The following is a 23,934-nucleotide window of genomic DNA, read 5'->3' as shown; positions in this document are numbered from 1 at the left end:
CTAATGTTCATCCGTATTCGGCAGCGTTCAGCTATTTCTAAGTCACTAATCCTCGCCTCCATGGCGAAAATGTAAGTTTGTTACAATTATTCTCCCTCCAGGACGAGGAATATCTAAACATGCTTCACTCCACACCGTAGGAAGATCTAATAGCCAACCGCTAACAGCAAGCTAGCTCTCATGAATGTAAACAAATGCCATGGGTGGATCTACAGTCATTGACTGTAACGATACCAAGTACAAAAGCCATATCTAGTCGATACCACAATGATTACATTGATATTTTTTATCATCACAAAATCTTTTGTCACTTTTTATTGTTTATAATCCCAGGAATTACGTCCCTGGACACAAAATAACTTCAAATATGACCGATGTATGATCCTGTGACTACTTCTACTGGTTGATACCAAGATTTGTAGTATCACCTGAAACTTATGTAAAGTATCAAACTACAGAACAATAAGTGTTTATCACATGAATACACACAAACGTACTCTTTCTCCGGGGTGTTTTGTCAATACACATATGTCTGAAATATCTCATTTAGTGGTCTTATTTGGCCTTATTATTTTAATGTGTACAATCTCCTAATTGCTTCAATAATAAAATGCAGCCGTAATAATTTTTGCATGTTTTTGTATTATTATGTTAACAACACAGGCTAACATAACTAAGTAAATCAATTACTTGTTTTAACTTCAATTTACATTTTTAAGTCATAGAGAGCATGGGGAAATATGGGAACTAGGTGAAGACCAGTCCTTAAACTCCTGTTCTAGACTACTGGACAAGTTACCAGGATGGGGGTTCTAAACATTGTTAGATCAGATCAGGCTTAGAAATGATGTTCAAAATGTACATAAAACAAAGACGGTGGCAAATGTGTTTCAATCATGAATTGAAACTTCTTAGAGTCACTTCCTGGAAGAAAATACAATCTTTTGCACTGTCTGACTCTATTCGATTAATTCTGTTAATCCAGGGGCTGATAGGAGTCACTGGACCAAAAGGCGACATTGGTGCTGCAGGCCCACCTGGGCCAAAGGTCAATTCTTTATTTTTATAATTGATATATGGTCTATAGAAATAACAACATCTTGTGTTTGTAGGGCTCGGAAGGCCTTAAAGGTGAAAGAGGACAACCAGTGAGTTACAGTCAGGAAGTCAATTTAAGCCACAAAAACTGAAATGGATTTAGTTTTAATACGTTTTTTCATACAGGGTGACCTTGGACGATCACTGCCAGGCAGTGACGGTGACGAGGTAGGACACCAATGATGTGTGTCATGCAAACACCTTCACCACTTTACCTGCATGTTCCGTACCAGGGTGAACAAGGCCCACCTGGCCCACAAGGGCCTGAAGAAGTCATCGTGCTTCCTCCGGATTTCCTGCCACTGGAAGGCCCGAAGGTGTGTGCAGCTTTTCTGACTGAGACTCTGGACATAGATGGTTGGCAGGACCGGATCTTGGCATAAATCACTGTTTGCCAAACTACTACTCCGAGTCACTTTGTGTACAATCATTTGTGACATTTAGAGCATTCAGTTTGATTAGCAAGGCATGAAATCAAAATGTAGTAATATTAAAAGCCAAAATCAAACCTTGTTTAGGGCCACAAAATGCCTGATGGTTCAATAATCTGGCCATAACCAAAATTAAAAAAGGATACTTGAGGCAGCCATTTGTGTGCCAGTTTGCAAGAACATCTCAACCGTGCTAAAAATAGACGCAAAACAGAGGTCGCAACACTGTTTCATGGTTGATAAGTCACATTGCGACTGCTAAATGATTATACTTGCATCTCCTCCTCCTACTAATGTGGGCCTTCAAATAAACATATAAATGAAGACAGACATGCTAAATGGATTACACCAGGGGTCTCAAACTCAATTTACCTGGGGGCCACTGGATGCAGAAACTGAGTGAGGCTGGGCCGCAAGAAAAGATTTCTTAAAAAAATCTAACATGCACTTTTTAATGAATTCCCCTTCTTTGAATGGCTATTCCGCCCTAGCAACATACTTGCCAACCCTCCCGATTTTTTCCGGGAGACTCCCGAATTTCAGTGCCCCTCCCGACAATCTCCCAGGGCAACCATTCTCCCGAATTTGTCCCGATTTTAACCCGGACAACAATATTAAGGGGGTGCCGTGATGGCACTGCCTTTAACGTCCTCTACAACGTGTACAAACAGTGTGCCAGCCCAGTCACATGTTGATGTGTGGGGGGGCGGGGTTTGGTGGTAGCGGGGGTGTATATTCTAGCCCGGAAGAGTTAGGGCTGCATGGGATTCTGGGTATTTGTTCTGTTGTGTTTATGTTGTGTTACGGTGCGAATGTCCTCCCGAAATGTGTTTGTCATTCTTGTTTGGTGTGAGTTCACAGTGTGGCGCATATTTGTAACAGTGTTAAACTTGTTTATACGGGCACCCTCAGTGTGACCTGTATGGCTGTTGACCAAGAATGTCTTGCAGTCACTTACTTGTGTGTACAGACGCCAAATACAACATGTGACTGGGCTGGCACGCTGTTTGTACAGGTTGTAGAGGGCGCTAAAGGCGGTGCCATCACGGCACGCCCTTAATATTGTTGTTTGGGTGAAAATCGGCGGACATTCGAGAGAATGGATGCCCTGAAATTTGGGAGTCTCCTGGAAAAATTGGGAGGGTTGGCAAGTATGACGCTGTTAAGCCCCATTCATATAAAATTGCGGGCCGTACTAACATTAAATTATCATATTAAGGTGCGGGCCGCAAAATAACCGTGTGTCTGAGACCCCTGAATTACACTCTCTATTTAAGAGGTGCAATCCTCTGCACACATGCTCAGTACAACGTTTCTTTGCCATCGTTGGGCCGCCAGCGCACCCGAGATAAAATATCTGTTTCTCAGCAGTGGTCCGCAGCAGTACTCGGTTGTAATACACTTTTCCACCACTTGTGGCAGTAATGACAATATCACACAAACAGAAGAAGTCTGGAGCTAAACTCAGAGAGAAGTTTCACATTAGCTGCGTGCACATGGACACATTTAATCGGATTAAAAGCCTACACGGAATACAAATGTTTCATGTAAACACGTCATTCGGAATATTCTGACCCGATCACACATGTTCGGTTTGAAATGTCATTCCGACCAAGACAGGTGGTTTATGCGGAAAGTCATTTGGATTGTAGCGCATGAAAACACGTCTTTCGAAATTCGGGTCAGAATGATCTTTACTGCGCATATCTTTGATGACAGGTATACTTAAGTGGTGGAGGCGGGACTAAATGTAGTAGTCTCCAATGAAGCGAGTGTCTTGCTGCTGTCTCCCCCCACTCAACATGTACATAAGTTGCATTATATACTGTTGAGTTTGTTGCTTTAAACAAGACTAGAAAAAACAAAAGTATGGTCTGGAGTGTCATATGTCGATGTAACAATATAAGAAGGGATCCAGTTGTCGTTTGACTCAAACACATACACAGAATGTCGTAACATAAAGACGCGTCGCAGCCCGTAGATAATCACAACATAAAAAGCACAGAACAGCTCCATTTCAAAAAGAGAGGTAAAACAAAAGTAGTGAACAGAAGGAAAAAATAAATAAATACCGTGATAACGTCGGACAAGCAGAAATGCACCAAGCCGTGGAAGTCACTGCTTAGTCAGCACCTGCAAACTCGTCCAAAAGATGGCGCCGTAGCACAAATATTAACACCCCTTTTTTCGTTTGTTAGGTTCTGCGCATGTCAAAGTAACGTATTCCGATTTAAGGTGTGATGCATGAAAATGCACATCATAATCAGATCATTTGTTTCAGGGTCCATGTACACAGGAACATTATAATCCCAATGATGATCAGATTAAATAAATGTTGTCCAAGTACACAAGGCTAATGCTGTGTAACAATTGAGAGATGCAGACAAACGCTGAGTAAAACAGTTCTTTACTTATAAAGTGTACTCACAAAAGCACTCCTCAGAGACAAAAATAAACTTGCAAGATTTGTTAACTACAAAAACAACACCAAGCTGGATGGCACTGGGAATGGCCAAGACAGCATATAAGGAAATAATTGAAGTGTAGAAGACTCGCCGAGTGCCATCCAGCTGCCAAGGTCCTGCTCAAGTAAAGCCAGCAGCTGTGCACGCCTCACAACTCCACCCAAAGGAACTCCAAAGAAAGGAGAAATGTATACACAAGGTAAACTGCACCAAAAGAGGGGAAGTGAAAGTACAAACCACAATGTGGCAGCAGAAGGTGACAAGAAGATTCTTGAGTACAAAAATTATGACTAAAGTGGTAAAGTTGTAATTTCATTTGCATTTTATTCAGGAACATATATTATTATTATTTATTAGTAATTTAGTTCGGATGTACTTATTTTAGCACTGTGTAATTACGTGAAATATTCTCTTCTTTTGCAGCATATTTGATTAACATTTAGTTTTGTAATCATGCCTGACCTATTGACCTTTGGGATTAACTCATGGTTTCATATCATTGGACAAGGGTTATCCTGTTAAACTGTAAGTAGGTGTGATATAATTATTGGATATGATTCAAATCAAGAGTAAGATTAGTCATGCAATGTTAATATTTGAGTAGTGGAAAACTTGAGCCCGGAGGTCAAAAAGGTAAAACATTTAGTTTTGGGTGCGCTATCGCGTTAGTACACGCAAACCCTGGTAGGTCAGGCTCATTTTTCTGCAGAGTAGAGTTGGGAGGATTGTGTTCACACCAGACCAAACGGACCAAAGTTCTTTTGAAGCGAAACAGCCAGGTTTTAAACGACCAATTCTGATGATATCATCTATCATCCTTTTGGACTCATTCTGTGATCAATCAATTCCTCTTCCATGTTTATGTTTGTGCAGGGTGACCCAGGTCCTCCTGGACCATGTGGACCAAAGGGAGCAAAGGTAAGATTAATGATTTTAGCACAGACAGTGGAAAAAAACAAACAAACAAACAATTAAAAAAACAATTTTTTTTGAAGGGCGGAGGAAGAGGAGATGCGTTCAATCTCGGAATGAAAGGAGAGGAAGGAATACCTGGTTTTCCTGGACTTAGGGCAAGTCACGTGCTCACCATACATGCACAGGAAGACTAACACACATGCAACATTATTTTTCTTCTGTAGGGTTTTCAGGGGTCTCCAGGTAGGAGCGGACCCCCGGGACCTGAGGTACAAGCAGTAATAGAAAAATAAACATGCTCTTATTGTAAGATATTTTATGCTAGATGATGTTGGTGTTCAGGGTTTACCGGGTGAGAGGGGGCTTCTGGGTCTCATTGGAATGCTTGGACCAAAGGTGAGCTATCAAAGAAGAAATGAGAACCGGAAGAAAAGTTGTTCTTCAATGAATGTGACTTCTGTGGCGTTCAACAGGGCTACCAAGGAGATCCAGGTCTGCCTGGTCCTTTGCAGTATGTGAATGGGAGTCGCCTCAGAGGTACGATGTGAAGCTAACCATAAAGATGAGAACATGTATTCGTATTCACTTATTTCATTGTTTCCAACATGTCATCCCTTCATTATTTAAGCAGATATATTGATAAATCAGAAATACTTGTTCCATTATATCAGTGGTTCTTAACCTGGGTTCGATCGAACCCTAGGGGTTCGGTGAGTCGGCAGAGCCTCCGCCGCGGAGGTCAAGACACACCCAACTCATTGTGTAAATAAAAACTTCTTATGGATACCCCCAAACAATGTTCCCTCTAATTTTCCATATGTGTGAGCAAATGCAAAAACTCCTTGAGCATTCAGTGGAGCGACGTCAGATGCACTGTGGTCACACCTGCAGCAAACCTGTCCCAAACCTGTCCCAAACCTGACTAAATAACAAGTTCAATGTTTTATTATTATAATCAAATAACAGCAGTCATTTCCATGACATTATTTTCTAGTATAAGTGTTTTGGCCCACTTACAATGACTATAACATATTGTTTTTCATGAGCTGTGTACTAGTATTATATGTCTGGGTGGGGGTCCTACTTTGGAAATAATGTGTATCCCTTTCAGATATCGCATTTATTTCACTAAAACATTCACATGTTGCACAATGAGATGTAAACATGGGATTATGTGTACATTCCTGTAACTTTCTGTTTATAAAATATATCTGTATTAGTATTTCTTTAATATAATAACATCATTTTATGATTACGGTTTGGGTTCGGTGAATGCGCATATGAAACTGGTGGGGTTCGGTACCTCCAACAAGGTTAAGAACCACTGCATTATATGATGTCGTTATTAGAGCTGTCAAAGTTAACGCGTTAACTCATGCGATTAATCACAAAATATTATCCCATATAACCGCTGATTAATCGCACAAATTGTTTTGACCGCACATCTTCACCCTGAAAGGTGGAGCAGGTTCTTACAGGGTCAGTGATCAGGTCAAGCCTTACGTCGATGCATGAGGAGACTCTGACTGGAAAATAAACCCCGACTGTACTTTAGATAAAACTGTTACCGGTAGTAAGTTTTGAACAAATAAATGTAGTACATTCAAGTAAAAAGTTTTTAAAAGGTGTTCCTGTATGACGTTCTGACTATAAAACTGCATTTGTGTCAAACTATTGGTCTTTTTGAAAGTTAACTTAAATTGTGCACACAAGTCATGAATCATTTGATTAATCATGATTAATCAAAATGCAAACGTGTGATTAATCTGATTAAAATGTAATTGTTTGAACCTTAATCAGTATACTAAAAATTAGAGATGTCCGATAATGGCTTTTTTGCCGATATCCGATATTCCGATATTGTCCAACTCTTAATTACAGATCATGATATCAACCGATACCGATATATACAGTCGTGGAATTAACACATTATTATGCCTAATTTTGTTGTGATGCCCCGCTGGATGCATTAAACAATGTAACAAGGTTTTCCAAAATAAATCAACTCAAGTTATGGAAAAAAATGCCAACATGGCACTGCCATATTTATTATTGAAGCCACAAAGTGCATTATTTTTTTTAACATGCCTCAAAACAGCAGCTTGGAATTTGGGACATGCTCTCCCTGAGAGAGCATGAGGAGGTTGAGGTGGGCGGGGGGGCTGTAGGGGGTAGCGGGGGTGTATATTTTAGCGTCCCGGAAGAGTTAGTGCTGCAAGGGGTTCTGGGTATTTGTTCTGTTGTGTTTATGTTGTGTTACAGTGAGGATGTTCTCCCGAAATGTGTTTGTCATTCTTTTTTGGTGTGGGTTCGCAGTGTGGCGCATATGTGTAACAGTGTTGAAGTTGTTTATACGTCCACCCTCAGTGTGACCTGTATGGCTGTTGACCAAGTATGCCTTGCATTCACTTGTGTGTGTGAAAAGCCGTAGATATCATGTGACTGGGCCGGCATGCAAAGGCAGTGCCTTTTAGTGTGACCTGTATGGCTGTTGACCAAGTATGCAATGCATTCACTTGTGTGTGTGAAAAGCCGTAGATATCATGTGACTGGGCCGGCATGCAAAGGCAGTGCCTTTTAAGGTTTACTGGCGCTCTGTACTTCTCCCTACGTCCGTTATAAAAAGTCATACATTTTACTTTTTGAAACCGATACCGATAATTTTGAAACCCATACCGATAATTTCCAATATTACATTTTAAAGCATTTATCGGCCGATAATATCGGCAGTCCGATATTATCGGACATCTCTACTAAAAATGTATGTGTTGAATTGCAATTCCCAGCCTTAGTAAACAAACATTGCTCACACTGCTTTCAAGCATCACAATCCCAGTCAACAGTACCTCAAACCTCCACATAAAAGTGTTACAATTGATTGCTCATCATAATTTAAGTACAGTGTTATAAATACGCCTTGTGTTATGAACGCAGGTCCACAAGGTGAAAAAGGTTATCTCGGAACTCCTGGACAACCAGGTGACCCCGGATTTATGGGCTTGCCAGGACCTCCTGGCCCACCAGGATTAACGCTCCCAGGTTTGAACTCACCTGCATGACTGGATTAGGGAGTGTTCTTGTCCCAGCACAGCACACAGTGGGCCTCAATTATACTATTATTTATCAATTTGATGTGCAGCTTGGATGCATTTCTGTCCACAAAATAAAAGGGAAGTGCCAAATGTTAGCATGTAGACCAGGAGTTGGGCTTCTGCCTTCACTCGTCTTATTTTGTGTATTTTAGAACCATTGTCTTAAGTGGCTTCCCTCACAGTAAACATTAGCTTTTGGGTCTATTTCTTTCTTTCACAGTTTCTGGAGGGCTCTGATCTTTATGCAGACATTCTGCAAAAAAGCTAGTCAAAGATCATCTCTATGACAGCGTTCTAGTGTTTTTAAGAATCTGCACTCTCGCACGTTTTTTGAACTGAACTGGCGGGCCACCAGTTGATTCGCCCAAATTATGAAAAAGAGAGGACCTAAAATGGGACTTTGAGGAACACCACTAGTTTAACTAAAGACATTGAACACATGCCTACCGACTGTATCTGAAGTAAACAACACCTAACTTACATAAATCCATCCATCCATCCATTTTCTACCGCTTGTCTCTCTCTGGGTCAAGGGGTGGCTGATAATGAAAAAAAATGTGTAACTGCCAAAAAGGGGTGGACCAAAAGGAGTGCCTTGAGGAATGCCTCAGTGATGTATGTCCATGTTTGCTAACAAAGTTAAAGTAGCAGTAGAGTGGAAAAACAAGTTGCCTCCATATACAGTCGTGGTCAAAAGTTTACATACACTTGTAAAGAACATAGCTGTCTTGAGTTTACAATCATTTCTACAACTCTTATTTTTTTGTGATAGAGTGATTAGAGCACATACTTGTTTGTAACAAAAAACATTCATGAAGTTTGGTTCTTTTATGAATTTATTATGGGTCTACTGAAAATGTGACCAAATCTGCTGGGTCAAAAGTATACATACAGCAATGTTAATATTTTGTTACATGTCCCTTGGCAAGTTTCACTGCAATAAGGCACTTTTGGTAGCCATCCATAAGCTTTTGGCAGAATTTTTGACCACTCCTCTTGACAAAATTGGTGCAGTTCAGCTAAATTTGTTGGTTTTCTGACATGGACTTGTTTCTTCAGCATTGTCCACACGTTTAAGTCAGGACTTTGGGAAGGCCATTTTAAAACCTTCATTCTAGCCTGATTTAGCCATTCTTTTACCACGTTTGACGTGTGTTTGGGGTCATTGTCCTGTTGGAACACCCAACTGCGCCCAAGACCCAACCTCCGGGCTGATGATTTTAGGTTGTCCTGAATAATTTGGAGGTAATCCTCCTTTTTCAGTGTCCCATTTACTCTCTGTAAAGCACCAGTTCCATTGGCAGCAAAAGAGGCCCATAGCATAATACTACCATGGTGTTCCTGGGATTAAAGACCTCACCTTTTCTCCTCCAAACATATTGCTGGGTATTGTGGCCATACAGCTCAAGTTTGGTTTCATCTGACCACAGAACTTTCCTCCAGAAGGTCTTATCTTTGTCCATGTGATGTCAGATGAAACAAAAATTGAGCTGTTTGGCCACGATACCCAGCAATATGTTTGGAGGAGAAAAGGTGAGGCCTTTAATCCCAGGAACCCCACGCTTACCGTCAAGCATGGTGGTGGTAGTATTATGCTATGGGCCTGTTTTGCTGCCAATGGAACTGGTGCTTTACAGAGAGTAAATGGGACAATGAAAAAGGAGGATTACCTCCAAATTCTTCAGGACAACCTAAAATCATCAGCCCTGAGGTTGGGTCTTGGGCGCAGTTGGGTGTTCCAACAGGACAATGACCCCAAACACATGTCAAAAGTGGTAAAGGAAAGGCTAAATCAGGCTAGAATTAAGGTTTTAGAATGGCCTTTCCAAAGTCCTGACTTAACGTGTGGACAATGCTGAAGAAACAAGTCCATGTCAGAAAACCAACACATTTAGCTGAACTGCACCAATTTTGTCAAGAGGAGTGGTCAAAAATTCAACCAGAAGCTTGAGGATGGCTACCAAAAGCGCCTTATTGCAGTGAAACTTGCCAGGGGACATGTAACCAAATATTAACATTGCTGTATGTATACTTTTGACCCAGCAGATTTGGTCACATTTTCAGTAGACCCATAATAAATTCATAAAAGAACCAAACTTCATGAATGTTTTTTGTGACCAACAAGTATATCCTCCAATCACTCTATCACAAAAAAATAAGAGTTGTAGAAATTATTGGAAACTCAAGACAGCCATGACATTATGTTTTTACAAGTGTATGTAAACTTTTGACCACGACTGTATATCTGATGTATGACACTGAAAGACTCCCAACATTTGCGAATAAATAGATATGATCAAAATAGTTTCAATCTCGCTGAGATTTCTGAGCCATTTTGAGAGATAATGAACTAGCCAGTCACGTGGTCTTGTGAAGTAGAGGTAGGAACCACAGATCCCTTCCCTACCAACAACAATGCTAATCAGGCAGACTTTGTGGGAGCCAACAGCGATTACTTTGGGACAAATGATGGTCCAGAACCTTATGTTTTTGATCCTGAATAGAAGGAGGGTGAGCTACAATTTTTAGAAGCTCTGCTAAACAGATCCAGCTTTAGTGAAACACTAAGCATTATGTAGCAGTATTGCTAAGTGCTAAACACTAAATGCAAACTACAAACATAATAAAATGATTGCTTACTGTACAATGTCTGCTCTCACTGCGATGACGACTGATAGGATGTCCATATATTCTTGTTTAGATGAATAATTCATTTTAATCCACACAAAGGGTTAAAAAAAAGTTGCTGTTGTAGTGTGTTTGTCTCCGGGTAATACCTGAATGTCACAGATGAAAAACTTCTGGATTCAAGTCTAAATCCTCCTATTATACAGATGAGAGGCATGATTTATAATCTAGAATAAATTTGACGGGCCGAGACGCGATGATGTGGGAACAGAACGGCAGCAAACAAGACATCAATGCTGCAGAAGCTTCTTCTTCTTTACAGTTTTATGCCAGTTTGCATTCATATATGTTGTATCTTCAGTTTCATTTTAAAATTAAATTAAAGTGAAGCATAAACTATAGTTAGCTCACCATTTTCCATGTTTTTCATATTAACAACATTTGTAATATTTGGTTAATATTCAGGTCACAAAATGTATAAAGAGTATTGTTGGCGGGTTTTGGATGATTATTTAGAGGGTTTTGCGGGCGAAATAGAGAGCTCCCATTGACTACATTGTTAGCAGACTTTTTATGTGTTTATTTATTTACGGCTTAGAATGCATAAAAAAACAAAACATACGTGTTCATGTCTTACATAAGGATTGTGAATGATAGACAGCACATCTCTCTAATTTTTGCATATTTCCAGTATGACTGATCTAATAATGTGGTCAGAGTGCAGAAGTGTTACTACACTGACGTCAATCTACGGAAATGACCAAAGACGTTCGGAGCGGAATATTCAAAATGGCTGAATGAATTTGTGGCATTTTGTGATGTTTAGACAGTGCTTTCACATACTTTGCGGATTGTAAATACAAACACAATCAAGCATATAAAGTCAACTTGTTTTTCCACTCCACTGCTACTTTAAAATGTCAATGCAAGGATCTGCCACTGTGTTTGCAGTGGAACATGTTCCTCAATACAACAGGAGCCCTTCAGTGTTCTGAGGAACTTTCTGCAAAACTGTTTGGCCTCCAAGTTTTCAACTGACCTCATCAGGTCATTCCCGGTCCGGATTCGGTCCTTGGGTCCAATTGATTAGCCCTGATGTAGACTTCAAATCTACCATGGAGCATCTGTTTGAAGTTTTCATGTTAGACTGTCAAGTGTCCATATGTGTAAAAGTAAGTGATTGGTAACCCGCTTCCAAGTCAGCAGGAATTGGCTTCAGGTTGATGTGATCCTAATTAGAGTCAAGTAATAAAGAAAATAGATGGATGTTTTTTTTCATACTCCTTGTTTCATTGCTTTTTTTTTACTTTCGTAGACCACTTGGGCCCCTTTGGCCCACAAGGGCCCACAGGTCCCAAGGGCTTTAAGGGAGAACCAGGGAGGTATCAACACCTCATCAGTCCACTCCCTGGACCGAAGGGAAACAAAGGAATCCGTGGAATCAAAGGTGTCACTGGACTTCCTGGTCCTCCAGGTGAAAAACATCTTCATGTCCTTGCTGCACATAAAATATTCATAACTTGATGTCTTACCTGGCTCTGTTTTCTGGGTGATGCAACAAGGGTGTGGAGGTGAGCATGAGGAATTTGGAACCAACTACAATATTATTGGATGTACATGTTGAAATGCCCTTCTGTTTATGGTTCTATATCGCTTGGTCTTCTAGATGCATTATGCGAGCCTGGTGACACAGGTGACCCGGGTGATGACGGACCCAGAGGATCTCCTGGAAACAAAGGTCTCATAGGGTATAAAGGTGACTTATTCCTGTTTTTGTGGTTCTTAAGCAAATTAACCTGCAAGCGAAGCCTTCTCTGTGGTGGTTCCCTTTTGAGTTGAAAAGTTGGAATATCGATGACTGGATTTCTAATCACAGGGCTACTGAACAACACGATTCATGTCAAACATTGAGGGGTACAAATCTGTTTTCAGTGTATCGAGGCTTCCCAATCAAAGTTTACAAAAGTATAATATTAATTCAAATCCTGGTTATTGGATATTGAAGAGTCAACAACCCATTTTATGATGTCATTCACAGGTTGTCGAGGGGAATGTGAATGTCGGTTTGGCCAAGGACCAATTGGTCCCCCTGGTCTACCAGGTGATCCAGGAACTCCGGGATTACCAGGAACTCCGGGCTTTAGGGGGGACCCGGGACTGGATGGAGAAGAAGGTCCCTACGGGCCATATGTGAGGACAATATGAACAGTAGAGGAACCTTATGTTCAAATGCAAACAAAGACATATCAGTTTTATCCCAGCAGGCACATGACATTGAAACAACGTTGAGAACTTGTTGAATTAGGTCCTGAGGTTGAGCAACTCAAACATAACGTTGAAACAACATGCTTTTTGACGACCTTTAATTAATGTTGCGTTCTGACGTTGGTTTGACCATTGAATTTTGGTCATTTCTCAACCAATATTCTACAACACAAATACAACGTTGAAAAAACATGCTTTTTGACAACGTTTATTCAATGTCAGGTTCTGATGTTGATTTGATTGTTTAAACTTTGTCATTTCGCAACCAATATTCTACAACACAAATACAGCGTTAAAACAACATGCTTTTTGACAACAATTAATCAATGTCGGGTTCTGACATTGATTTGACTTTGAAATTTGGCCATTTTCCAACCAACAACGTGAATCCAATGTTAGACATCAAATGTTGTCTCAGTTTACAAACTATTTTGCCATGTTGTATCAAAGTCAGTTTTAAAAGACATATACGTATAATCAACATTGTATTATATGGTATTGCTGCAAAAACACACATTTTAACACTATTTTGTTGCAGGGGATTGACGGATTTGTTGGTCTTAAAGGGCTAAAAGGCCAAAAGGGAGATTCATTTGTCACTGGTGTTGAAGGTGAGTATTTCTTCAAAAATCGTGAAAACTTGTAGACCAGGGATTGCCAAACTGTGGTAAGCGGGCTCTATCTAGTGGTACGCCAAGGATTCACTTGATTAAAGTACAGCGTTTTTTTCCCCTATATTTAGACACAGTGTTATTGTTCAAACTTTGTGTAATGTTACAGTGGCCAAAAATATAAAATATACTTGTTTGCCTTGTATTTAATGAATACATAGGTCTACTACACTGCTGTATTTTAATGTTGTCATTATGGTGGTACTTAATGAATACTTAGGTCTACTACACTACTGTATTTTTATGAATAAAGCAAAACATGTTCTAGACCAAAAATCACTTCATATTCTCTACTGCTCGCTAGTGTTACATATCTGAGTTATTGTGTAGAATTATGGGGAAATAATTACAAAAGTACACTTCATTTATTAACGGTGTTACAAAAAAGATCAGTTAGAATAATACATCATGTTGGATATAGAGAACATACAAACCCTTTATTTATTGAATCAAAAATACAGAAATTCCACGACATAGTGAATTTGCAAACAGCTAAAATGATACACAAAGCAAACTATAACCTGCTAGCCAAGAATATACAACAATTCTTCTCAAAAAAAGAGGAGAAATATAACCTTAGAGAAAAATTTTATTTAAAACATTTGTATGCACAAACAACACTTAAGACCTTCAGTATATCAGTATGTGGAATTAAATGATGGAATGGATTAAGCAAAGCAATCAAACAATGTACTAATATGATCCACTTCAAGAAACTCTTCAAACTTAAAGTGTTTACAAAGTACAAAGAAAAAGAACCATGATAAACATTCTGAATTTATCTCATCCATCCATTCATTAATTTTCAAAATAATCTTACTCATCTCACCATATGAAATGTAACTTACTTCACCATGTATTATTTATTTATTTTTATTGTGATCACTTATGGAGTATATTGTGAATAAATTGAGAACAGGAAGTGAACAAAAGTTTTAGCAACTGTTATGTAAAAGAAAAGGGGTAGAATTAAATAATCTCTGCTTCTTCCGACTCCTTTTCGAACATGTTGAAAAGAGAAACTGGAAATCGTGATGTATCATGTTGTATGCATGCATGTTCGAAATAAACTCAAACTGAAACTTAAACTCAATGTTTTCATTATGGTAGTACTTAATGAATATTTAGGTCTACTACATTACTGTATTTTAATATTGTCATTATGGTGGTACTTAATGAATACTTATGTCTACTACATTACTGTATTTTAATGTTGTCATTATGGTGGTACTTAATGAATACTTAGTTCTACTACACTACTGTATTTTAATGCTGTCATTATGGTGGTACTGAATGAATACTTAGGTCTACCACACTACTGTATTTTAATGTTGTCATTATGGTGGTACTTAATGAATACTTAGGTCTACTACACTACTGTATTTTAATGTTGTCATTATGGTGGTACTTAATGAATACTTAGGTCTACTACACGACGTGGTGCAGTTGGGAGAGTGGCCGTGCCAGCAACCTGAGGGTTCCTGGTTCGATCCCCAGCTTCTACCAACTTAGTCATGACCGCTGTGTCCTTGAGCAAGACACTTCACCCTTGCTCCTGATGGGTCGTGATTAATGCCTTGCATGGCAGCTCCCGCCATCAGTGTGTGAATGTGTGTGTGAATGGGTGAATGTGGAAATAGTGTCAAAGGACTTTGAGTACCTTGAAGGTAGAAAAGCGCTATACGTATAACCCATTTACCATTTACCATTTACTGTATTTAATGTTATCATTATGGTGGTACTTAATGAATACTTAGGTCTACTACACTACTGTATTTTCATGTTGTTATTGTGGTGGTACTTAATGAATACTTAGGTCTACTACACTACTGTATTTTCATGTTGTCATTATGGTGGTACTTAATGAATACTTAGGTCTACTACAGTACTGTATTTTCATGTTGTCATTATGGTGGTACTTAATGAATACTTAGGTCTACTACACTACTGTATTTTCATGTTGTCATTGTGGTGGTACTTAATGAATACTTAGGTCTACTACACTACTGTATTTTCATGTTGTTATTGTGGTGGTACTAAATGAATACTTAGGTCTACTACACTACTGTATTTTCATGTTGTCATTATGGTGGTACTTGGAGAGTCAAGTTTTTTCTACACTGGTACTTGGTGAAAAAAGTTTGAGAACCACTGTTTTACACCATTTTAGACAACAATAATAACAATTGGAGCTCATTTTATTATTTGAAGGAGCAAAGGGAGACCGGGGAAACCCTGGATGTTCTGGTCCTCCAGGAAAATTAGGCATACCAGGACTAGATGGTCCCCCTGGTCTGATAGGAGACCCCGGGCCACCAGTAAGTGTTGCATTTGTATTATTATAAACTGTGTATGACTTGGAGATGTATATCAAAAACACTTAGTTGGCAATTAATTCAAACACCACTAACTGGACCTGATTATTCACATTTGCAGGGGGCTGGCTACAAGGGGTTACCTGGTCCTAAAGGAGACCCGGGTAGATTTGGTCCTAAAGGGCTTCCAGGACAAGTTGGGCTCCCAGGTCCTGGTTTTCAAGGTCCCCAGGGTCCACCTGGGCTGACAGGAGACCAGGGGTATCCAGGCCCCAAAGGAAATCCAGGGCGAAAGGGCCCTCCAGGTTCCTATTTTCATATCTCTTCCTCACTTATAAGCAAGCATCTGTACTTCATGTAGTCACTGTGCCATCAGGTGAGCATGAGCTATGTTGTCTTACGAATGTGACTGGACCGCCTGGTCCTAATGGAGAGCCAGGTTTACCAGGTAAAACCTGCCTACTCTTGATGCAGCAACGACCAACATCATTAAAACCGTTATTAGCTCCTGTTGCAATCATTTGTTTTTATTCATTTGGACTTGTATAGGGATTCCAGGTGAGCCAGGAAGGAATGGAATCCATGGAGTTCCAGGACTTCCAGGCCCTAAAGGCATTCGAGGAGATGATGGCGGAATTGGAGGGATTGGACCTCCAGGTTGTCAGGCACATTTGAAGCCCATCTGTATCTAATAGAGGAAATGAGAGGTTATGGATAAGTTGACTAAGGAGCTTCTTATAACTGTTCTTGTATTTAAAACAGGACACCAAGGTTTAAATGGAGATCCAGGTGACCGTGGCCCTCGTGGAGGTAGCACTGATGGCCTGCAAGGCCCTTCTGGAACGCCAGGGCCACCAGGGAGGAAAGGTTTCCCAGGAGATGTTCTCAATGCGTCGCAAGGCCTCCCTGGCACCCCTGGATCCCCTGGATTCATGGGAAGAAAGGGAATTTCCGGCAGTCCAGGGAGCCCAGGATCCCCAGGTAAGCTGTTGTTAGACAGACATGTGCCAACCAACCTGACCATAAATACCACCTCAATATTTGTATTAAAAAAATAAATGAACACAGGTGTACGAGGCCAACCAGGACAGCCAGGTCGAAAAGGAGAACAAGGGATCACTGGTGACCATGGAGCTACCGGTCTTCAAGGCCTACCCTGTCTTTTATGTGAGTTCGTCGGACCTCCCGGACCACAAGGGCCTCCAGGAAACCCTGGACGAAGAGGTTTGCAAGGTGAGAATACTACAGTAAAACTATAAATATTACTTGATGATTTCACAAGCTGTTTGTTAACATATTTTCATTTTGATGTTACTTAGGCTTTAATGGTCAGAAGGGCTCAAGGGGAGATAGAGGCGTACCTGGTTATGGTCATGTGGGTGCACCGGGTCTCCCTGGTCTTCCAGGTGTTCCAGGCCCACCAGGACCAAGAGGACCCGCTGGGTATCTGGGAGATCCCGGGTCTGATGGCTGGTCTGGACAGAAAGGTGAGTCATGCCAAACCTTCAAAAGAAAGGTTTATCCCTGGTCAGCCAAGGTGTTTACTAAGTCCTGCTGAAATGAGACTTTACTTATGGTCCTTTAAGGTGAACTGGGGTTCCCTGGTAGGACAGGGGTCGGAGGTTTACCAGGACCCCCTGGACATCCAGGGCCCAGAGGGAATCAGGGGGAAAGAGGCTTTAATGGTCGACAAGGTGCCCGGGGAGAAACGGGATCTCCTGGTATTAAAGGTAACATCGTTCACCTACTGTTCATCACATTTCCTGTGATGGCTTAGACTCCAACTCCAAACTCCATAAAGCTGCTGGTAATTGTTTTAAATCTGTGGCTCCATCCAGGAATGCGTGGTGAACAGGGATTACATGGACCAAAAAGACTGATAACGAAGGGATCACCAGGCGTTCCAGGCACAAGAGGACAACAAGGCCCACCAGGACCCATAGGCAATAAATCTATATCCTAGGGCTGGGCGATATGGACCAAAACTCATACCGCTGTATTTTTAGTCCGAGTGGCGGTTTAGTTTTTACCTGTATTTCAAAAAAAACTTGCAAAGTGCTTAAGGTTGCCTAATTGTTTTACGGCTAGATAACCAGTGTTGAGAGTACTCAGATTACTTTTGTTGTTAGTAGTACCGTATTGTGTTGTTTATTCTTATGAAGTAATTAAAAATAAGTTTTTGTTCATTTTGTTCATTATACTCTCACGCTTAAGCACGGGAAACATGAAGCTTCTACTCGCTCAACGCGGTAAAAGCAGCTAGCTGTTAAGTTTAAAATTAATTTTCAGCCACCCAGCCGCTACACTACAGTAGCTTAGTCGAAGACAAACTTTCAAGCCGAGGTGTCGCAAAACATTTGACACACCGAGCGAGCAGCAGAGATTGTTAGCTTCTTTGCTAAGTTGCTAACATGTTGCTAACTGGGGCGGTATAGCTCGGTTGGTAGAGTGGCCGTGCCAGCAACTTAAGGGTTCCAGGTTCGATCCCCGCTTCCGCCATCCTAGTCACTGCCGTTGTGTCCTTGGGCAAGACACTTTACCCACCTGCTCCCAGTGCCACCCACACTGGTTTAAATGTAACTTAGATATTGGGTTTCACTATGTAAAGCGCTTTGAGTCACTAGAGAAAAGCGCTATATAAATATAATTCACTTCACTTCACTTCACTAACAGAAGTGAACAACATAAACAGATGAGAAAGTCGCTCCAAGGAGAGATATGTTCTCAAGCAAATTGGTGTATGTGTAAATAAAGCTGGAGTCACTCACCAATCGCCAAATGCAGTCGCTGACCAAAGCTTTGCATCACTCGGGAGTCGATAAGTCCACAGCGTGGCTCAGTAGTTTGATGTGCAGCGCGTCATTGCACATCAGAGAAGCCTGAATAAACATGCAAGGGGTGAGGGTGAGCCAAAGAGAATGCCCTGTGCTTCGGCTGTCAGGCGCAGAGAAGAGCAAACGGCCGTAACAAAGGCACATCAGAAGGTATGGCGGTATTGTCTCAAATATATACCGCTTTTTAAAATATACCGGTATTAACTGCAATACCTGTATACTGCCCAGCCCTACTATATCCATTACCAAAACACCTTTTTACAGTGAATATGTGTTCAATATTCACAATGAATGACCAAATGTGTCTTTTAGGCGGAAAGGGCCAAAGAGGATGGCCAGGTGATCCCGGACCAGAAGGTTTTCCAGGTCCAAACGGATTAAAAGGTGATGCTGGTGTTCCAGGCAGACAAGGAATATGTGGAGATCCTGGGACCCCTGGATTGAAAGGTTTTCCTGGGCCCAGGGGATATCTTGGCTTGGATGGAAATACGGTACAGAAAATATTCATAGACAAATCAGCATTACAGGGAAAGAAATGACATTCAATTAGAAGATACTAGGGGTGTAACGATTGATTGATATATCAATGGATCGCTTTATGTTCTTATATCTCAAGTATGTCGATTTGTGCTCAGCAAGTTTGCCTTCCAAGAGATAAGTATCGATCCAAGATTATTTCAAAAGGGAATTGGTTGATTTTATCGATACGAGAATTGATTGATTGAGACTTTTATTAGTAGGTTGCACAGTGAAGTACATATTCCTTACAATTGACCACTAAATGGTAACACCCGAATAAGTTTTTCAACTTGTTCAAGTCGGGGTCCACTTAAATTGATTCATGATACAGATATATACTATCAGATATCCATCCATCCATCTTCTTCCGCTTATCCAAGGTCGGGTCGCGGGGGCAGCAGCCTAAGCAGGGAAACCCAGACTTCCCTCTCCCCAGCCACTTCGTCCAGCTCCTCCCGGGGGATCCCGAGGCGTTCCAAGGCCAGCCGGGAGACATAGTCTTCCCAACGTGTCCTGGGTCTTCCCCGTGGCCTCCTACCGGTCGGACGTGCCCTAAACACCTCCCTAGGGAGGCGTTCGGGTGGCATCCTGACCAGATGCCCGAACCACCTCATCTGGCTCCTCTCTATCAGATATATACTATCATCATAATACGGTCATCACACAAGATAATCACATTAAATATTTACATTATTTAGAAAAAGTAAACATTGGATTTAAGAACAGCAGACATTATATGAAGTTTAACACTTTTAATAATCAAGATTTTAAAGGTTTAGTCTATTTTACCGTCTGTGGCGTGTCTTCAAAACAAAAATGTTGGTTATCTACAGCGGTCGAGAAGGGTCATAACAAACGCAAACGCCACAAGACAGTGGAGTAATACATGTGACCTTTAAGAAGTGGTGCTGTTGTGTGTGAGTCGTGAACACAGAGTCTGTGTTTAAACGTGTTTTGACTCCGAGTTTGTGGATAAGAGAGCACCTGAGAGTGTATATCCCACTGTCTCCACTGCATTTCATTATCATAACTTTCAGTGACAGCACGATTGCAAAAGCCACACTAAATACAAACGACACAACACAACGATGAAGCCGCAACACGACTTTAAACACAACAAAAGTGACAGCGGCGCAAGTTACTGCGACGCACCGACTCCCGGAAGTCAAGGAGAAGTCATTTGATGAGAAAGACATGAATAGAACCTCTGAGGAAGGCAACAGTTGTAGCAAAAACCATCAGGTATGGAAGTAAACAAACAGGTCTGGCTATAAGAATAACAAATTGCATATTTTTTTTGAAGACCTAATGAACCTCTTTGCATTACTGAAGATGCATTGGCTATTAATTGTTGTTTATTTGTTTATTTGTATCCATCACTCCTTTACACATAATTCCCTCACAAGAAATAACAGGAATATTGGAAACTTCACCTGCAGTGTCCACTATTTATTTCACAGTCACACTTCTTGATTTGTTTTGCTAAAAAGTTACTGAATCAATTTTTCAACTCAGTGTATCGTTTCGTATTGTATCGTTCTAAAATAATAATATCGTCCCTGATACGTATCAGCAAACGCAAATATCAAATGGAAGCCAATCGTTAAAAGGAATGGTTACACCCCGAGAATATATTCAACAAACATATCAATTGTGTCTGTATTTGTGTCTTGTGAAGGGAGATCCAGGACCAGTTGGCTTCCCAGGAACTGCAGGAGTTCCAGGACTTCTAGGTACCAAAGGTAAGTCCAAATGTATCAAATAATGAATATATACCAATTATAAGTCTCAAGTCATGTCAATATTATATGTTATAATGGAGTTGGGGTCAAGCAAAACAGACTAATTCAAGCATGACCTGGTCCAGGTGAGCCAGGAGAATCTTTGGTACAACCTGGACCACCAGGACCTAGAGGACTCCCAGGCGAGAAGGGACTTAGTGGTAAGTCTAGAAATATGGTACTCTGAAGGGACAAATGAGTAGAATTACAGTTGATACTGTCAAACACGAACAACCAAACAATTTAAAATGACAACATGGTGAAGTTTCTAATGCCGTTCATCTCTTCTATGCAGCAGCGGTTGGTCATCCGGGGGATCCAGGATATTCAGGTCTAAGAGGATTTGCAGGGAAGCCTGGACAACGAGGCATTCCCGGAGAACCAGGACGGCGGGGTGGACCAGGTTTAAGAATGTTTTTCTTTTAGGACCCAAATAATTTTTGAACACTTCAGATAGTCAACGTGTTATATGCTTCTTTTATTTGTCTATCAAGTACGTGGAATGTTATAGTCCCTTCTTTATGTATGCGCTTTTACAGGTTACCCTGGGCCTCGTGGCCCTTTGGGTCATCCAGGTGCTCCAGGTGTTCAAGGGGATACTGGGTATAGCGGTCCTCCAGGTCCTCCAGGTCCGAGTAGACAAGGTAATACCTTGTTTTGACTCAGATTTTTTTAATGACATTGATAACAGGTAGAACTTGTGCAAAGTTAACAATGTTGGGTTTCATACAAGGACTCCCTGGACTTCCGGGTCTTCCTGGTCTTGATGGTCTCGGAGGACCAAAGGGCATGAAAGGAGCAAAAGGTATATGTGTGTTAGTCAGTGTAACTGTGTCTTAAAAAAGGTTGCAATAAAGCATGTAATAACGCAGCCCTGTTAATAGTATGCTGGATTTGACCGTTATGTCGTACCATTACTAAATACTAGATGTATTTATTTATTTGTATGATTAAGGCTTAGGTATCTCAGGCCGTCCAGGACCAGATGGCTTTCCTGGAGTCAAAGGGTCCATCGGACTGCCAGGACCTCATGGACACTCTTTTCCTGGGCCTAAAGGCTATATAGGTCCATCAGGTGACAAAGGTATCAACAATTCATCTGCTAGACCAAATACCTGGTCTTAGGAATGTGAAATATTTTCAGATGAGGAAAGATTTTACTTTAAATACAATAAAAATCTTTGTTACTTTGCACTGATTCTTCCATATGTCTTGCACAGATGGAAAAATTGACAATAAAGAATATTTGAAATCTTAAAGTTGCTGGTGTTGAACTGGAATCCATCCATTTTCTACCGCTTGTCCCCCTTGAAGTCGCTGGGATGGCTGGAGCCTATCCCAGCTGCATCCTCAAAACTGACAAATCTCTGTATTAAATTAGGTTTCTTTCAATAGGTTTAAACGGTTCTCCTGGTGAACCTGGATACCCTGGGAGAGATTGTGACAAACCTTTGCCAGGACCCTATGGGGAGCCAGGATATGAAGGGGCTCCCGGACCCCCAGGTCTGCGCATGTCTTTATCTGTACATAGGTAGACATCAGTTTCTTTATCACTGATGTTTTGACTTTTTAAAATCTACATAGGTCCTCCTGGGCCGCCAGGGGAACCAGGAATTGTCATTTCGTACAAAGGAGATCCGGGGCAAAGTGGCCTACCCGGAACTCCAGGGGGAAAGGGAGATAAGGGCTTTCCAGGACTTCCAGGACCTTCTTGTGAAGGAATTGCTGGACCTAAAGGTGAAATCACAGAAACTAACATTTTAATTGCCATCATAATATACGGCATTATTCCTTAATATGAAATGCACATTTACAGGAGAGAGAGGCCTCCCTGGTTCAAGAGGTTTTCTGGGAGTTAAAGGACAGAGAGGTGTCCCTGGACCCCCGGGGAGGAAAGGAGTTACAGGCTCACCTGGAAACATTGGTTTGTAGCACAGTAAAGGCTTGTTTTTGAAAAAATATGTTTGACATGTTCTTATGCAGTGCCACTTGGTGGAACATTAAGTTACATAACATGACATTGGTGCACAGGTCCTAAAGGGGACATGGGTGATTCTATTGCTGAACGCCCAATGACGGCTCCTGACGGGCCCCCAGGACCACCAGGTTCCCCAGGACCTTATGGATTCCCAGGTGCTACGGGCCCACCAGGGCCTCCGGGACACAAAGGCAAGAGATCCCTCCATGTGTACATATCCTAATCCAGAAATATTATAGACGCGGAAAAGGGTGCAATTCAAGAAATGTATTTTTACTTTTTGCCGTGGTATTCTCTTTGCAATGGGGTCAACCAACTACACTTTGTTTTGTCGGCTTTGGTTGCACAATAAGTATTTTTTTAGTGATTATCTTTTTTTGTGGCCTAGGTGCAAAAGGTCCCATTGGGTCTCAGGGCCTTCCTGGGTCACCAGGCCCTGCTGGACTCGATGGTCCAGTTGGGGATCAAGGAGATCATGGTCAGCAAGGATTTTTTGGTCCTGAAGGTGAGTCCGATTCAGTTTCACATATTGAGTAGTATAAAATTCATATTCAGTGGCTTAGCATTGGTTGCTGAGTGGTATCAGTGGCAGTGTTGCTATAATGGTTATTATCTGTTTGGCCAGCACCAGAGAGGAGTCAAAACACCAGATGGATTGCTCAAATGATGTTCAAATAGAATTGTCTTCAACTCATCCATCCACTCTCTAGGCAGCCCGGGTCCAATCGGGGATCGAGGTGCCCCAGGCCACATTGGAACAACATGGTCAGGCTTCCTATTGGTTCTTCACAGTCAGTCGGTCCAGGTACCGCAGTGTCCCGAGGGCAGCAGTCAGCTTTGGGTGGGCTACAGTCTGGTCTACTTGGAGGGCCAAGAGAAGGCTCATACACAGGACCTTGGTCGGTAACCAGCATGAAATGTGTTGTCAATCCAAATCTTCAT

At 41.2% G+C, this 23,934-nt stretch overlaps 1 protein-coding gene and 1 long non-coding RNA gene across 2 annotated transcripts in view; one reads left to right on the top strand and one right to left on the bottom strand.

Moving 5' to 3' along the window:
* Positions 1–23,934, top strand: part of LOC133630947 (collagen alpha-4(IV) chain-like) — a 43,121-nt gene that overhangs the window by 17,192 nt on the left and 1,995 nt on the right. The window contains exons 10-46 of the mRNA XM_062022832.1: positions 986–1,048; positions 1,113–1,148; positions 1,225–1,266; positions 1,332–1,415; positions 4,868–4,912; positions 4,990–5,064; positions 5,134–5,178; positions 5,252–5,305; positions 5,383–5,446; positions 7,844–7,948; positions 11,945–12,103; positions 12,192–12,200; positions 12,296–12,385; positions 12,668–12,819; positions 13,433–13,505; positions 15,777–15,883; positions 16,002–16,185; positions 16,257–16,328; positions 16,430–16,537; positions 16,643–16,861; positions 16,949–17,113; positions 17,200–17,367; positions 17,467–17,610; positions 17,719–17,823; positions 19,027–19,205; positions 20,912–20,975; positions 21,101–21,175; positions 21,310–21,417; positions 21,554–21,658; positions 21,748–21,819; positions 21,970–22,098; positions 22,410–22,517; positions 22,599–22,751; positions 22,831–22,938; positions 23,046–23,183; positions 23,381–23,497; positions 23,703–23,891. Coding sequence (XP_061878816.1) covers positions 986–1,048; positions 1,113–1,148; positions 1,225–1,266; positions 1,332–1,415; positions 4,868–4,912; positions 4,990–5,064; positions 5,134–5,178; positions 5,252–5,305; positions 5,383–5,446; positions 7,844–7,948; positions 11,945–12,103; positions 12,192–12,200; positions 12,296–12,385; positions 12,668–12,819; positions 13,433–13,505; positions 15,777–15,883; positions 16,002–16,185; positions 16,257–16,328; positions 16,430–16,537; positions 16,643–16,861; positions 16,949–17,113; positions 17,200–17,367; positions 17,467–17,610; positions 17,719–17,823; positions 19,027–19,205; positions 20,912–20,975; positions 21,101–21,175; positions 21,310–21,417; positions 21,554–21,658; positions 21,748–21,819; positions 21,970–22,098; positions 22,410–22,517; positions 22,599–22,751; positions 22,831–22,938; positions 23,046–23,183; positions 23,381–23,497; positions 23,703–23,891 — 3,913 coding nt within the window. The remainder of the gene's footprint in view (positions 1–985; positions 1,049–1,112; positions 1,149–1,224; positions 1,267–1,331; positions 1,416–4,867; positions 4,913–4,989; positions 5,065–5,133; positions 5,179–5,251; positions 5,306–5,382; positions 5,447–7,843; positions 7,949–11,944; positions 12,104–12,191; positions 12,201–12,295; positions 12,386–12,667; positions 12,820–13,432; positions 13,506–15,776; positions 15,884–16,001; positions 16,186–16,256; positions 16,329–16,429; positions 16,538–16,642; positions 16,862–16,948; positions 17,114–17,199; positions 17,368–17,466; positions 17,611–17,718; positions 17,824–19,026; positions 19,206–20,911; positions 20,976–21,100; positions 21,176–21,309; positions 21,418–21,553; positions 21,659–21,747; positions 21,820–21,969; positions 22,099–22,409; positions 22,518–22,598; positions 22,752–22,830; positions 22,939–23,045; positions 23,184–23,380; positions 23,498–23,702; positions 23,892–23,934) is intronic.
* Positions 14,991–18,748, bottom strand: LOC133630948 (uncharacterized). The gene is made up of 3 exons (XR_009821374.1): positions 18,649–18,748; positions 17,242–17,383; positions 14,991–16,568 (listed from the first exon to the last, which is right to left on the bottom strand). It is a non-coding gene; the product is annotated as an uncharacterized LOC133630948 (long non-coding RNA).

Source organism: Entelurus aequoreus, linkage group LG16 (genome assembly GCF_033978785.1).
Source record: "Entelurus aequoreus isolate RoL-2023_Sb linkage group LG16, RoL_Eaeq_v1.1, whole genome shotgun sequence".
Taxonomy (NCBI): Eukaryota; Metazoa; Chordata; class Actinopteri; order Syngnathiformes; family Syngnathidae; genus Entelurus; species Entelurus aequoreus.
The sequence above is the reverse complement of the archived record's forward strand: the minus strand, read 5'-3'. Positions and strand labels throughout refer to the sequence as shown.